At 36.6% G+C, this 13,327-nt stretch overlaps 2 protein-coding genes across 6 annotated transcripts in view; both read left to right on the top strand.

Moving 5' to 3' along the window:
* Positions 1–13,327, top strand: part of LOC134285124 (uncharacterized) — a 225,755-nt gene that overhangs the window by 48,993 nt on the left and 163,435 nt on the right. The gene's annotated exons all lie outside the window — the stretch shown is intronic.
* LOC115256091 (calcium-binding mitochondrial carrier protein Aralar1) overlaps positions 1–13,327 on the top strand; it is an 88,387-nt gene that overhangs the window by 51,000 nt on the left and 24,060 nt on the right. For 3 of the 5 annotated variants that reach the window (XM_029854346.2, XM_029854347.2, XM_029854348.2), the window contains exons 2-3: positions 1,738–1,878; positions 1,968–2,417. In XM_029854346.2, coding sequence (XP_029710206.1) covers positions 1,738–1,878; positions 1,968–2,417 — 591 coding nt within the window. Of the gene's footprint in view, positions 1–1,461; positions 1,669–1,737; positions 1,879–1,967; positions 2,418–13,327 lie in introns of those variants that run through there. The other 2 variants (XM_029854349.2, XM_029854350.2) reach the window with 2 other exon arrangements.

The following is a 13,327-nucleotide window of genomic DNA, read 5'->3' as shown; positions in this document are numbered from 1 at the left end:
CTACCAAAACAGGGCTGTCTAACCTCGAACGGAAGACGCACAGACGTTTGTTTTCGATGCTTTCGTCTGAGTGGATGTGCGCGAGTTTGAGATTGAGCTAGTAACTTGTTATCAATTAGCTACGGTATGTGAAATGTTTGTGCACATATTCCATAATTTTACGAGCGGGAATGCATTGTTGGGCGCGAATGGCTTCATTTATGGCAAGGCAAGGTGACGGATGGGAAGTGTTGACAGGTTTGTTAAATATTTGCTTTTGTTCGTAGCTATTTGTTTGTAGTCAGATAATTTACATAACAAAAGACAGAAGACAGAAGACAGAAAACAGAAGACAGAAGACAGAAGACAGAAGACAGAAGACAGAAGACAGAAGACAGAAGACAGAAGACAGAAGACAGATGACAGAAGACAGAAGATAGAAGACAGAAGACAGAAGACAGAAGACAGAAGACAGAAGACAGAAGACAGAAGACAGAAGACAGAAGACAGAAGACAGAAGACAGAAGACAGAAGACAGAAGACAGAAGACAGAAGACAGAAGACAGAAGACAGAAGACAGAAGACAGAAGACAGAAGACAGAAGACAGAAGACAGAAGACAGAAGACAGAAGACAGAAGACAGAAGACAGAAGACAGAAGACAGAAGACAGAAGACAGAAGACAGAAGACAGAAGACAGAAGACAGAAGACAGAAGACAGAAGACAGAAGACAGAAGACAGAAGACAGAAGACAGAAGACAGAAGACAGAAGACAGAAGACAGAAGACAGAAGACAGAAGACAGAAGACAGAAGACAGAAAACAGAAGACAGAAGACAGAAGACAGAAGACAGAAGACAGAAGACAGAAGACAGAAGACAGAAGACAGAAGACAGAAGACAGAAGACAGAAGACAGAAGACAGAAGACAGAAGACAGAAGACAGAAGACAGAAGACAGAAGACAGAAGACAGAAAACAGAAGACAGAAGACAGAAGACAGAAGACAGAAGACAGAAGACAGAAGACAGAAGACAGAAGACAGAAGACAGAAGACAGAAGACAGAAGACAGAAGACAGAAGACAGAAGACAGAAGACAGAAGACAGAAGACAGAAGACAGAAGACAGAAGACAGAAGACAGAAGACAGAAGACAGAAGACAGAAGACAGAAGACAGAAGACAGAAGACAGAAGACAGAAGACAGAAGACAGAAGCCAGAAGACAGAAGACAGAATACAGAATTGCATTATTGTGCATTCAAGGCTTTCGATTTACTGCTAATTTAGATCAATTAGTAAATCATATAAAGGAGAAACCTGGAATAAAACTTACCCGACCCTAGTCTTCAACCCTGGCAGTGCGATGGATCACATAGATAGCGTCTATCGAGATGCGATCCGCGTCCCTTATCAGACACGACCAAATCACGCATTCGACTGCTGTGGCGCTTGTTCTTTCACCCATACAATTACACCTTTGCGGTCGCCGCATCATCGTATACCCAGCTAAGCCAATTTTCGTGTTAACTCTTATCATGTTTTATTTTTTGGAAACTTTGCCCGTGGCTTAATTTAGTCAGTTGACCGATTTGTACACTCGCGCTTACGTTGTGTCAGTCACAGCGCGGCGATTAGTAGTAAACGTGCAGTCTACCAAGAATCCCCCCAACAAAATGCCTCGAACGAAAACGGTTGTGATGCAATCCCCAGTGAGAATCAATAATATTCTAAAGTTTTGATTTTCGTTCTTTCTTTTCCAGAGTCCTATGCATTTAAAGCGTTGCTCGACGGAGAAGCTACGCGAAATCTTCAACAAATATGCCACACAGGAAGTGAACGGTGACCTGTACATGACCAGCGATGATTTCGTGAGGGGTTTCCTCGGACAATCATACAATGAGGTAAGTCGCGTGGGGTGATCTTCGGGTCGACCTTGATCAGAAACCGGGGTACCGTGTTTCTAATTTCGTTCGTCTTATCTCACCCGCAGGAATCGGTTAAACTGTTGGCCGGCATTGCAGACACCAGCAAGGATGGGCTGATCTCGTTTGCCGAGTTCCAAGCGTTCGAAGGTCTGCTCTGCACACCGGACGCCCTGTACAAAACCGCCTTCCAGCTGTTCGATCGCAATGGTAACGGTTCGGTGACGTACAGTGAGTTTGTCGATGTTTTCAAAAAGACAGATCTGCACGCTAAAATCCCGTTCAAACTGGACGGTCCATTCATACAGCTCTACTTCGGTAAGGACCGGCAGCGAACGATCAACTATGCGGAGTTTTCGCAGTTTTTGCACGACTTTCACGAGGAATGCGCGCTCGAGGCGTTCCGAATGAAAGACACCTCCGGGTCCGGGTTCATCTCGGCACTCGATTTTCAGGATATCATGGTGAATGTGAAGAAGCATTTGCTGACGGCCGACGTCAAGGATAATCTAGTGGCGGTGAGTGAGGGGATGGTTGAAGTGCGAGCATACAGACGTGTTATTCATTAAAGAGTACACTTGTTTGAAAATTATGTATAGCTTTATATCTACGTTTAGGCACAGAAAAAACAAACGTAACACTTGCGAAATTTCCATCGACCACGCTTTCAACGATCATTTTGAATCTTCATAGTTATAGCTCTCACAACTAGAGGACGCGCATCGTTTTCTTTGCCTTTGACGTTTCACACTTGCGCCTTCTGATGACGATAGTGCACAACGCAGTGTTTCGTGAAACATTTCCACCTGGTGATAATAGTGTGAACTGGGCGATGGATTTTCACGAAAATTGCTCTAGGTGTTACGTCTGTTTGTCTGTGCTTAGGTATGTGTGCTGGCAGCTAGTTTGATCACAATATGTTAAAAATAACACGTCTGTTTGTACGCCAGGTGTATAAAGGATGCGATTGGTTGTTATCGTCAAGTTTGACTAGAGTTACCCTATCAGAGCTTGTGATCACACGTCTCTACCAATGATCGATATACGGTATCGGCGCTTGCCACAATACAATTGTAGATCGATGGGTACGCGGCATATATGACACCTTTGAGGCCTATTTTTGACAAACGTTCTTCTATAGTTTTATGTAACGTTTTATATATTTTTGGTACTCGAAAACACAAATCATCAATACCTAGCACATCCAAACAATCTTTGACTGTAACAGTAATTTTTCAAATCATACATCAGATAAATCTGCCGATAGTTCAGCAAACATTATGTGACCAGTTGGGATGCTCAAAGCCATCACCACTATTACTAAGTTTGAAATACAGGATCTATAGTATTCTCTGTCTCTATATTTTCTTTTTTGATTATATTCAACTTTGTTTCACAGTCAACTAGGATTATTTGAGCTTATTGAATACCAATAGAAACTATGACATACTTTTGAAATATTCGGATTATCCAAATTGCCCCGCAATTCAGAACATGGAATCCTCAGCAATTGAATTCTGGGTGTTCCAAAGGAAATACTGATAACATATTGTGAGACATTCTGCTGGAGTTCTGCAAGAACTTCTACTGAGATTGCAGCGAGAATTATTGTGAGATGCTATTTATAAATCCTGGCAAGATTTGGAGTTTGGACTACGATGGGAGGAATTCATGGAGAAGTTCTTCTGGAACTACGACGGTAACCCTGTGTAGTTCTAGAGGTTATTTTGAGGTGTGAACAATCATTAGAAACATTCCCCTTGCGTGTCCTTCCCCTAGTAAGCATTGGTGGCAGCAAGCACCATAACGAGACAGTCAGTGTGTTGCTACCTCATTGAGGAGTTGAGCTTTGACGGAGCAAGTTGCCTGCATTGCGAGGTCCCGTATCATGCCAAGTGATTCTGCTGTAGTTTGCTAAGGTGGCTGGGGAACAGATTGTTCCAGTGAGTTACGCAATATTCCCAGATATATCTTGACAGTTTTACGGGGTATTTGTTAAGATTTAATGAAAATCAACGGCAGGTTCGGTCGAATCTTTTGTCGTTCAGTAAGAAGATTCTTAATGGACTTTGGCAGAAGACCCTTTAGGAATTCCAGGAGCTTCACTGAAAAAATCACCAGGAGTTACCCGGGGATTCTCCAAAGCATTTTTGGAATTTTCATCAGAAGTTTTACCAGAAATCCCTCGATAAGGTCCCCCAGGAGTTAATGCATGGGCTCTTACAGAAGTTCCTTCTGGTGTCCCCCCCTGGATTTTGTTCTGAGATCCCACCAGGAGTTTTTTCGGACATCTCCCAGTAATTCAAACCGGGATTTCTTTTGGGATTCCCCCAGATGTTTCTCCTGGTATTCTTTCAGAATTTACTTCTACAATTTCTCCAGGAATTTATTCTAAGATTCGTCAAGGAGTTCTATTAGTGATTTCTCCAAGATTTTCGTCTGAGATTTCTCCAAAAACTCTGCCAGGGATTCCGCCAAGAACTTTTTGGCAGATTCCGTCAAGAAATTCCAGCAACTCCTTCCGCAATTTCTTCATTAACTCCTTATGTGATTCCTCTAGGAACTTCTTTCAGAATTCCTACAGGACTTCCTTACGGAATTCTCGTAGATCATTCCAGAATTCTTCTGGAAGTTTATTCTTAAATTCTATCAGTTTTTCCTTATGAGCTGGAGGTCTTGCCCGAGTTTTTTTAGTTCCATTTGTAAATATTCCGAGGATTCTCTCATTAATTCCTTATAAAAATCGGGAAGCACTTTCTTGAGAAATTCCTCCAAAAAATTTTAAAGGATATCTCCAGTAGTTTTGCAGGGGGTTCCTTTAGGAGTTTCTTCTCGGCTACCTACTATATTTTCTTTCCAGAAATATAAAGTCTGAAGACATTCCAAAAAGAACGAATCTTAGAAGAAACTCGTAATGTAGTCTCTGAATGAACGCCCAGAGCAATTTCATAAAGAACTCGCGGAGAAAGATTCCAGATGGAGCTTCCGTAAAATCATGAATAAGCTTCTGGAAGAATCTCTTGAGGAGCACCTGGATAAATTTCTGGAGGAAACATGGAAGGACTATGGAGGAATCCCTGGAAGAAAACCTGAGACAATCTCAGAAGGAATTCTTGGAGTAATCTCGGAACGAATTCTTGCTGAAATATTGAATGGAGTAATCGAAGGAATCCTTGAATGAATTCCTGTATGAGTCCCAGATGGAGTTCCGTAATATAAAACCGTGTTCAAAAGGAGAAATCCCAGAAGATACTCCTGGATGCATATCAGACGGAACATATGAAAGAATCATTGGAGGAACTTCTTTTTACTTTTATTTTCCACTAGGCATTCGTTTGGAGAATCTATTGGAGGTTCCTTTAGAAAAGCTACTGAAAATTTCTTCAGGAATTCTCCCAAAAAATCTTTCTCAAAAAAATCTTTAGAAATTTGTCCGATTATTCGGCCGAAAAATCCCTCACGGATTCTTTCAAAAAATCTTCCATTGACTCATTCGGAAATTTTCTGCAAGGATTTGTTTAGAAATTACTTCTATTCTACAAATTCTACAAAGAAGTCTTTCAAAGCATCTTGCACGATTAACTTCTGAAATTCCTCCATTTTTTCCGAAAAAATATCCATGAATTTGAGAAAAAAAAATCTCCAGGGATTCTATCAAAACTTCGTTCAGACTAAAGTAACATTTTTTAGTCAAATATACTAGAAGAGGATCTCAGAACCACCATAAATTCAAAATAAAAGGTATTAGGTTTTATGACGGTTCTAAAAATCTCTACAAGACTAATTAGCAATCAAAATGTTACTTGGGGAGATAAAACTTTCAGCGATGCCTTCAGAAACTATTCCAGAGTGATTCAGAATATGTTTCAAAAGTTCAATTAAAAATTGTGCTAGGGTTACTTTGAAAATTAATCCAAGGGTTTCAACAGACATTCCCACAGCAATTTCCAATTTCTCTAGAAATTCTACCTGGGATGCGTCTTCCAAAAGTTTCACAAAGAATTATGTAAGAAAGCTGTGTATGAATTTCTGGAGAAATCCCTCCTGGGATTTCTTTAGAAAATCCTTTAGTGATTTACCCTATTTTTTCGGGACTTTTCTAGATTTTTTTTTTCTGAAAACGTCCTTCGGAAATTCCTTTAAGAGAAACGATCTTCCAAGGGCTTATTCCAGAATTTTCTCTGGGATTTGCTTTAGAAATTGTTCCAAAGATTTATTGTTTTGAAAATTTAAATTTCTGTCAGAAAACCTGTCTGGGATTTCTTTAGAAAACCTTCCAGGGACTCTTTAAAAAAAAATGTGAGATCCAATCGGGTATTTTCTGCACAGATTCCTATAGAAACTGCACTAGGGGTTCTTTCACGCATTTTTCGACGGATTCTTTCAGAAAATCTTCCATGGCTTTTAGTATGAATTTGACTTTCTTCAGAAATATCTCCAGATTTTTCTCCAGAGATTTTTTTTTACAAATTTGTCCAGGGATTACTCTGAAAAAATTTACACAAATTTTTCAATAATTCTTTCATGAACCCTTGCTGAAATCCATCCTCCTTTGAAAACTTCTCGTAGATTTACTTTAAAAATCATCTAGGAAATCCAAAACAAGTTCTTTTACAAAACCTTCTGGAAATTCCTTTAAACTTTAGAATGTCCTCCAGAAATTTCTCCAAGAACTCCTTAAGAAAGTCTCGCGTGGATAGCTTCCAGAAATCTTGCATGGATTTCATTAGAAAATTCTTCAAGAATTCCTTTCAAAATATCTTGCATACTTGGATTATTCAAGAAATTCATCTACGAATTCCTTCACAATCTTCTTACATAACGATTCCTCCAGAAATTTTTAAAAGCTTTAAATCTAGAAAAGCTTCTATGAAGTTTCTCAAGTATACTCCATTTTTTTTTTTTTTTAGAAAATGATTCATGGATACATTGAGAATCAGAGATTCAGACACCTTCCAAATTTGCAAGTGTAGTAAGCGTCGATGTATAAAAGTATCATATGTCAGAATAAAGAACTGCTTGCATCGAGCTAGACGTGTTTTCCTATACAAGAAGCTTTCTGAAGAATTTTCTCCATGGATTGCTGTAGAAATTCTACCAAAGATTATTAAGAAAGTTCCCAAGATTTCTTCACATTCCTTTAGACATTCCTTCAAGACATTTCTCTTCCAGAAATGGCTCCAAGAATTTTTAAAGAAAGTCTTAGAAAATCCTCCAAGGATTCCTTCAGAAATTTATTTAGAGATTCTTTCAGAGATTCTCATAAAGATTCTAATGGAAAGACTGGAAGACATTCTTGCAGAGAATCCTCTTGGAGAAGTACAGAGGTTTCATCATAAATTCCGCCGGGTATTCCTCTATGTATTTTCTCTGAAATTCCTTCTGGATTTCCTCCATGCGTAGCTCTAGGAATTTCTCTATGGATTCCTCCAGGAATTCATTAAAAATAATGGTTTAGGATTTTTATTAGAGGATTTCTCCAGGTTTTTTTTATGAAAAATATCTACAGAGGTTTCCACCAAGAGTTTCCAGGTGTTCCTCCTGGAATTTCTTCAGAAAATTAATCTATGGATTCTTAAATTATTTTTGTTTTCACAATTTCTTTCATAAACTCATTTAGAGTTTTCTTCTGATGTTTTTAATTCCTTTTGAAATTTTTTCAGCGGTGCTTTTGGATAGATCTTTAACACTTAAACTACCGAGGGGGTAAAAACTCCCGCGAACTACCAAGGGTCCAAAAAAAGTCGGAAGTCCAACTTTGACAAGGCATTTCTCGGCCGTTTTTCAACCGATTTCAAAACTTTTTTTTTGCGATGGAACCGGACAGGTTTCAAGATCATCGTCCATTTAAAAAAATATAAAATAGATGCGTCTACCCAAAGTTATTAAGCAAAAGGCACTTCCTAGTTTTTTTGAGAGCGCATTTTTTGCGCACATTGATCAATAAAACAAAATTTAAAGCGATGACATATGGTTTTTTCGACTCTAAACCATGCGTACAGCTGGAGTGAACATTGTTGTGCAAAATTAGTGATTTTTCAGTACACTGATAATTTACCTTACTCAAAAAACTGCTAAAATACCCTTTTTTTCACATAAAATAAGCAATAAATCAAAATTCAAAGCGATGACATATAGTTTTTTTGGTCTTAAATTGTTCGTAGGATTATACTCGACATTTTTGATGAACAATGAAAATGTTCTAATTACACTCTTATTTTGTTTTACCCGGAAAACTACGAAAATTCCATGCTTTTTACACAAAGTAGTCAACAAAACTAAATTTAAAACGATAACATGTAGTTTTTTAGCCTTGAAATGTTCGTAACAGTTTGGGGGACATACTTGAAGAATAATAGTGATGTTTTCATTACACTTAAATTTTGATTCACTCAAAAATCAACGAAAGTACCACATTTTTCACGCAAAGTGCTTAACAAAAATAATGGCTTAAAATGCAAAGTAGTTTTTTATCTTTGAATTATTCGTGGAAGCGTACTGGACGTTCTTGATGAGTAATAGTGATGTTTTCATGACACACTTAATTTGTTTTACTCGAAAAGCTACAAAAATATCATAATTTTCATACAAAACAGTCAATAAAACAAAATTTAAAGCCCTAACATGTAGTTGTATGGCCTTAAATTTTCCGTTACAATGTACTGGACCTGTTTTTGATAAAATGTTGATGTTGACAGTACACAAATATTTTGTTTTATAAAAAAATGTACGAAAATACCACAAAAAAGCGAATAAGCCAAAATTTAAAGCAATGATATGTAGTTATTCAACTTTGAATATATCGTAGTAGTTTAGTGGATTCATTTGAAAAACCATAGTGATGTTTTTATTAGACTCATATTTAATATCACTCAAAATACTAGGAAAATACCACATAAAAATTGAAGTCAATGCATTATAGTTTTTTTTGCCATGAAATTATTTGTAAAAAAGTACTAGACTTGTTTGATAAACAATAGTGATCTTTCAATTACATTCGTTGTTTTCTAAATTTGTTTATAAAAAATCAAAAACAACTCAAATAAAGAGAACCTACTATGCGCAGCATATAGTCACATGTCGATGTATCGTAAAAAATATATTTTTATACAGTTAATTATTCTTAACAGCACTGAGATTTTCACTCAGGTGGAGTACTGACTCAATTTGTTATTTATAATTTTATAAAATTCTTCATGTTCTGATACAATAAATTAACCCAACATGTTTCATACGGCTTTTCCCATCTTGCTGATACTCTTTGCGTTGCAATCTGTAATATTTTTTGGGATAAAATATGTTTGTCAGAGCACTATCAAAGTTTCCCCAAATGAAGATGTGATTCTCGCTTATATGAAAAAATAATATTGATCTCCCACAACAATTAAAACTGTTCAATCCTTACATTGCAATTATAACTGAGACACCAGTACTTGTTTTAAAATTATTAAATCAGGAAAAATACATGGAATAATATATTAAGGAATTTTGCTGAAAAATTATCAAAGCTACCCCGTTTTACGGGATTGCATTATATTTTATGATATGTTTCAAAGATTCTTTCAAAATATTTTGTCGTGGGTCGAAAATCTTTCAAAAATATTCCAGAGATTTCTTCAGGGATATTTTCATAAACATCAAGGATTCATGCGGAATTTATTTAGGGGTTCTATTTCTCGAGGAATTCTTTTAGAAAACTTTTGAAATGTTTCCGTGTGTTATTCCTTTGGGTTTTCATCAGAAATTCCTCTAACGATTGCTTGATAAATTTCTCCAAGGACTCATTTAAAATATTATCATATTTTTCCAGGAATCTCTTATTTTTTTCTTGGAGGATTTTTAAAGTTTTTTTTCTGGCTTTCTCCAGTTCTCTCAAGTTTCCATCCTTCTTCCCATGCAAAGTGTTTTTCTTTTATTTGCTCCCATTAATAGTTTCTTCCGTGGTTTTTTCGATATTTTTAGAGATTTCTGATAATTACTTCTGAAATTTCTGCCAAAAAGTTTTCCGATATTTCTCCTGAATTTCTTCGCTGAGGGATTTCTCTTTCTTTCTCTTCTCTTTCTTTAGAAATTTTCAGAGTTCTTTCATGAATTTTCTAAATATTTCCTACCAGAGCTTTCCGAGATTTCCCAGTTCTTCTCAGGATTTCTTCCGAAGTTTCTCTCGCGTTCCTCATTGCATAATTTCTCGCAAAAATCACGTGGATTCATTCCGACATGCCTCCGGTTATTTACTACAATGAATTTTGTAGGTTATCTCAGGCAGGAGATTTTCCGAGAAACACTTATAGAAAAGTACAGTACTGGACGCAGTGACCGATTTTCATACAAAATGCTTAAGTTTGGAGCTCTGTATTTCAGCTTCTAGAGCACAAACTCCGAGATTAATCTCAGGTGAAACTTAAAAAAAACTCTCGCAAGAACCTTTATAAAATAACCCGGATGTAACTTCTGTAGAAATCCGGGGAGAAACTCCAGAAAAAAATCATTGAAATTTCTTAAAACTTCGGAAGAAATCCCAGAAACAATTCCTTCAGAAAACTCGTGAAAAACTCCTTTAAAATCCGGGAGGAGCCTCAGTTGAAATCCCAGCAATAGTTTCAGTAAAAACCTTAGAAATCCCGGAAAAATCTCATGGAGAAGTACCAAGAGGAATACCGGAAGAAATCGCGGAAAACCTTCAAGAGAAACTCTATGAGAAATTCTACGACAACATCTGATGTATATTCCCGGAGAAAAGAGAATAAATTCCACGAAAATTTGTTTGGGCAAAACGCAGGAGGAAAAATCCAACGAGAGACTCTGAGAGCAAATATGGGAAAACCTCTGGAAGAAAATCTATAGGATACTCATAAAAACCTTCAGGAGACAATATTTGAATTTCAGAAATCCTGCAATATTCTCCAGGAATTTTTCCGGAAAGAACTGTTTGAATCTAGGGTAAAAACGTCGATAGAAATACGAAAGAATCTCCGAGAGGAATTTGAAAAGGAATCCCAGAAACAGGAATAAAAGAAGGCTGAAAGTCTCTCTAATAAAGCCACATAACCTAACCTTAACTTTGGAAACCAGTTAAGTTCGTAACTTTTTTTTTCATTTTCACGAGATTTCCGTTTATTTTTAAAACTTGTTTGGTAAAATGAATTAAGAATGTATTATAATTCAACGTTCATCATTTCACGAAAAAATTCAAGCCAAAAAACCAGAATGCATTGTGTTATATTTTTATTTGTTGACTACTTTGTGTGAAAAATGTGGTATTTTCCTGGTACTCCGAGTGAAATAAAATATGAGTGTAATAAAAAAAAAACTAGGATTGTTCAAATAAATCCACTAAACTACACTAAACTAAACTACAAATTCAAAGTTGAATAACTACATATCATTACTTTAAATTTTGGCATATTCGTTTTGTGTGGTATTTTCGTACATTTTTTTTTTATAAAACAAAATATTAGTGTAATGTAAACATCAACATTTTATCAAAAACAGGTCCAGTACATTGTAACGGAAAATTTAAGGCCATACAACTACATGTTAGGGCTTTAAATTTTGTTTTATTGACTGTTTTGTATGAAAATTATGATATTTTTGTAGCTTTTCGAGTAAAACAAATTAAGTGTGTCATGAAAACATCACTATTACTCATCAAGAACGTCCAATACGCTTCCACGAATAATTCAAAGATAAAAAACTACTTTGCATTTTAAGCCATTATTTTTGTTAAGCGCTTTGCGTGAAAAATGTGGTACTTTCGTTGATTTTTGAGTGAATCAAAATTTAAGTGTAATGAAAACATCACTATTATTCTTCAAGTATGTCCCCCAAACTGTTACGAACATTTCAAGGCTAAAAAACTACATGTTATCGTTTTAAATTTAGTTTTGTTGACTACTTTGTGTAAAAAGCATTGAATTTTCGTAGTTTTCCGGGTAAAACAAAATAAGAGTGTAATTAGAACATTTTCATTGTTCATCAAAAATGTCGAGTACAATCCTACGAACAATTTAAGACCAAAAAAACTATATGTCATCGCTTTGAATTTTGATTTATTGCTTATTTTATGTGAAAAAAAGGGTATTTTAGCAGTTTTTTGAGTAAGGTAAATTATCAGTGTACTGAAAAATCACTAATTTTGCACAACAATGTTCACTCCAGCTGTACGCATGGTTTAGAGTCGAAAAAACCATATGTCATCGCTTTAAATTTTGTTTTATTGATCAATGTGCGCAAAAAATGCGCTCTCAAAAAAACTAGGAAGTGCCTTTTGCTTAATAACTTTGGGTAGACGCATCTATTTTATATTTTTTTAAATGGACGATGATCTTGAAACCTGTCCGGTTCCATCGCAAAAAAAAGTTTTGAAATCGGTTGAAAAACGGCCGAGAAATGCCTTGTCAAAGTTGGACTTCCGACTTTTTTTGGACCCTTGGTAGTTTAGGAGTTAAAGACTGCTTCAACATTCGTAGAATCATTTCATAAATTTCAGCAGGGATCTCTTCAAAAGTTGTTTCATGAATTCTTTCGGAAGTTACCCCAGCAGTTCCTTCAGGAATTGCGCAAGCGGTTCCTTCAGAGATTTCTCAAGGAATTCATCCATGGGAATATACCAGTAAAGGGCGCTCAAACCTTGACAGGGAACTTTGACGAGGAATTTTGACAACTCTGATTATACCATGACGACAACACTGAAAATAATTTATCACACATCTTGTCAGTAATTTATGACTTGCTGGTGGTGTTCTCCCAGGAGCTGCTTCTGGGTTTCGTGCAGGACTTCATTCAAGGATGTTGCCAGAAATTCCTTTCTTGATTCATCCAGCAACTTCTTGCAGGATTCTTCAGGAAGCTTTTTATGAGATTTTTCGAGAGGTTTATTTGGGATTCCTTTGGAAGTTCCCGCAGGGATTCTTCCACGAGGTTCTCCTGAGGTGCCTAAGTAAAGCGGTTTCTTGTGGAATTCCTTCCTCCAGTGATTATTTTAAAGATTCCTCTGGGAACTCCTTCCGAGATTGCTTTTGAGATACCTTCCGTGATTTCCTCATGAATGTATTTCGATATTTCTCCAGGAGTTCTGGAACTCTTTTAGGAATTTTCTTTCACGATTCTTTCAAGAATTTGTTCCGAGATTCCTGCAGACATGCTTGAGATTTCTTCTGGAATTCCTCAGGGAGATATTTCTGGGATTCTTCCAGAAGTTTCTTCTGAAATTGCTTAAAAGGTCTCATCCAGGAACTCTTTCGTGGGTTTCTCCAGAGATCTCTTTCTCTAAGAATGCCTTCTGAGATTCTTCGGGGAGTTCCTCAAGGAATATTCGAGACTCCTAAAGGATTTCTTTTTGATATTCCTCCAGTAATTCGTTCCTCTAGGAATTTGTTCCGAGATTTCCCCTAGAACTCTTGCAGAGTTTTCCTCTAGGAATGCCATC

The sequence above is a fragment of the Aedes albopictus genome, chromosome 1, assembly GCF_035046485.1.
Source record: "Aedes albopictus strain Foshan chromosome 1, AalbF5, whole genome shotgun sequence".
In the NCBI taxonomy this organism is placed as follows: Eukaryota; Metazoa; Arthropoda; class Insecta; order Diptera; family Culicidae; genus Aedes; species Aedes albopictus.
Note: the sequence above shows the minus strand (reverse complement) of the source record. Positions and strands in the feature narration are given on the sequence as shown.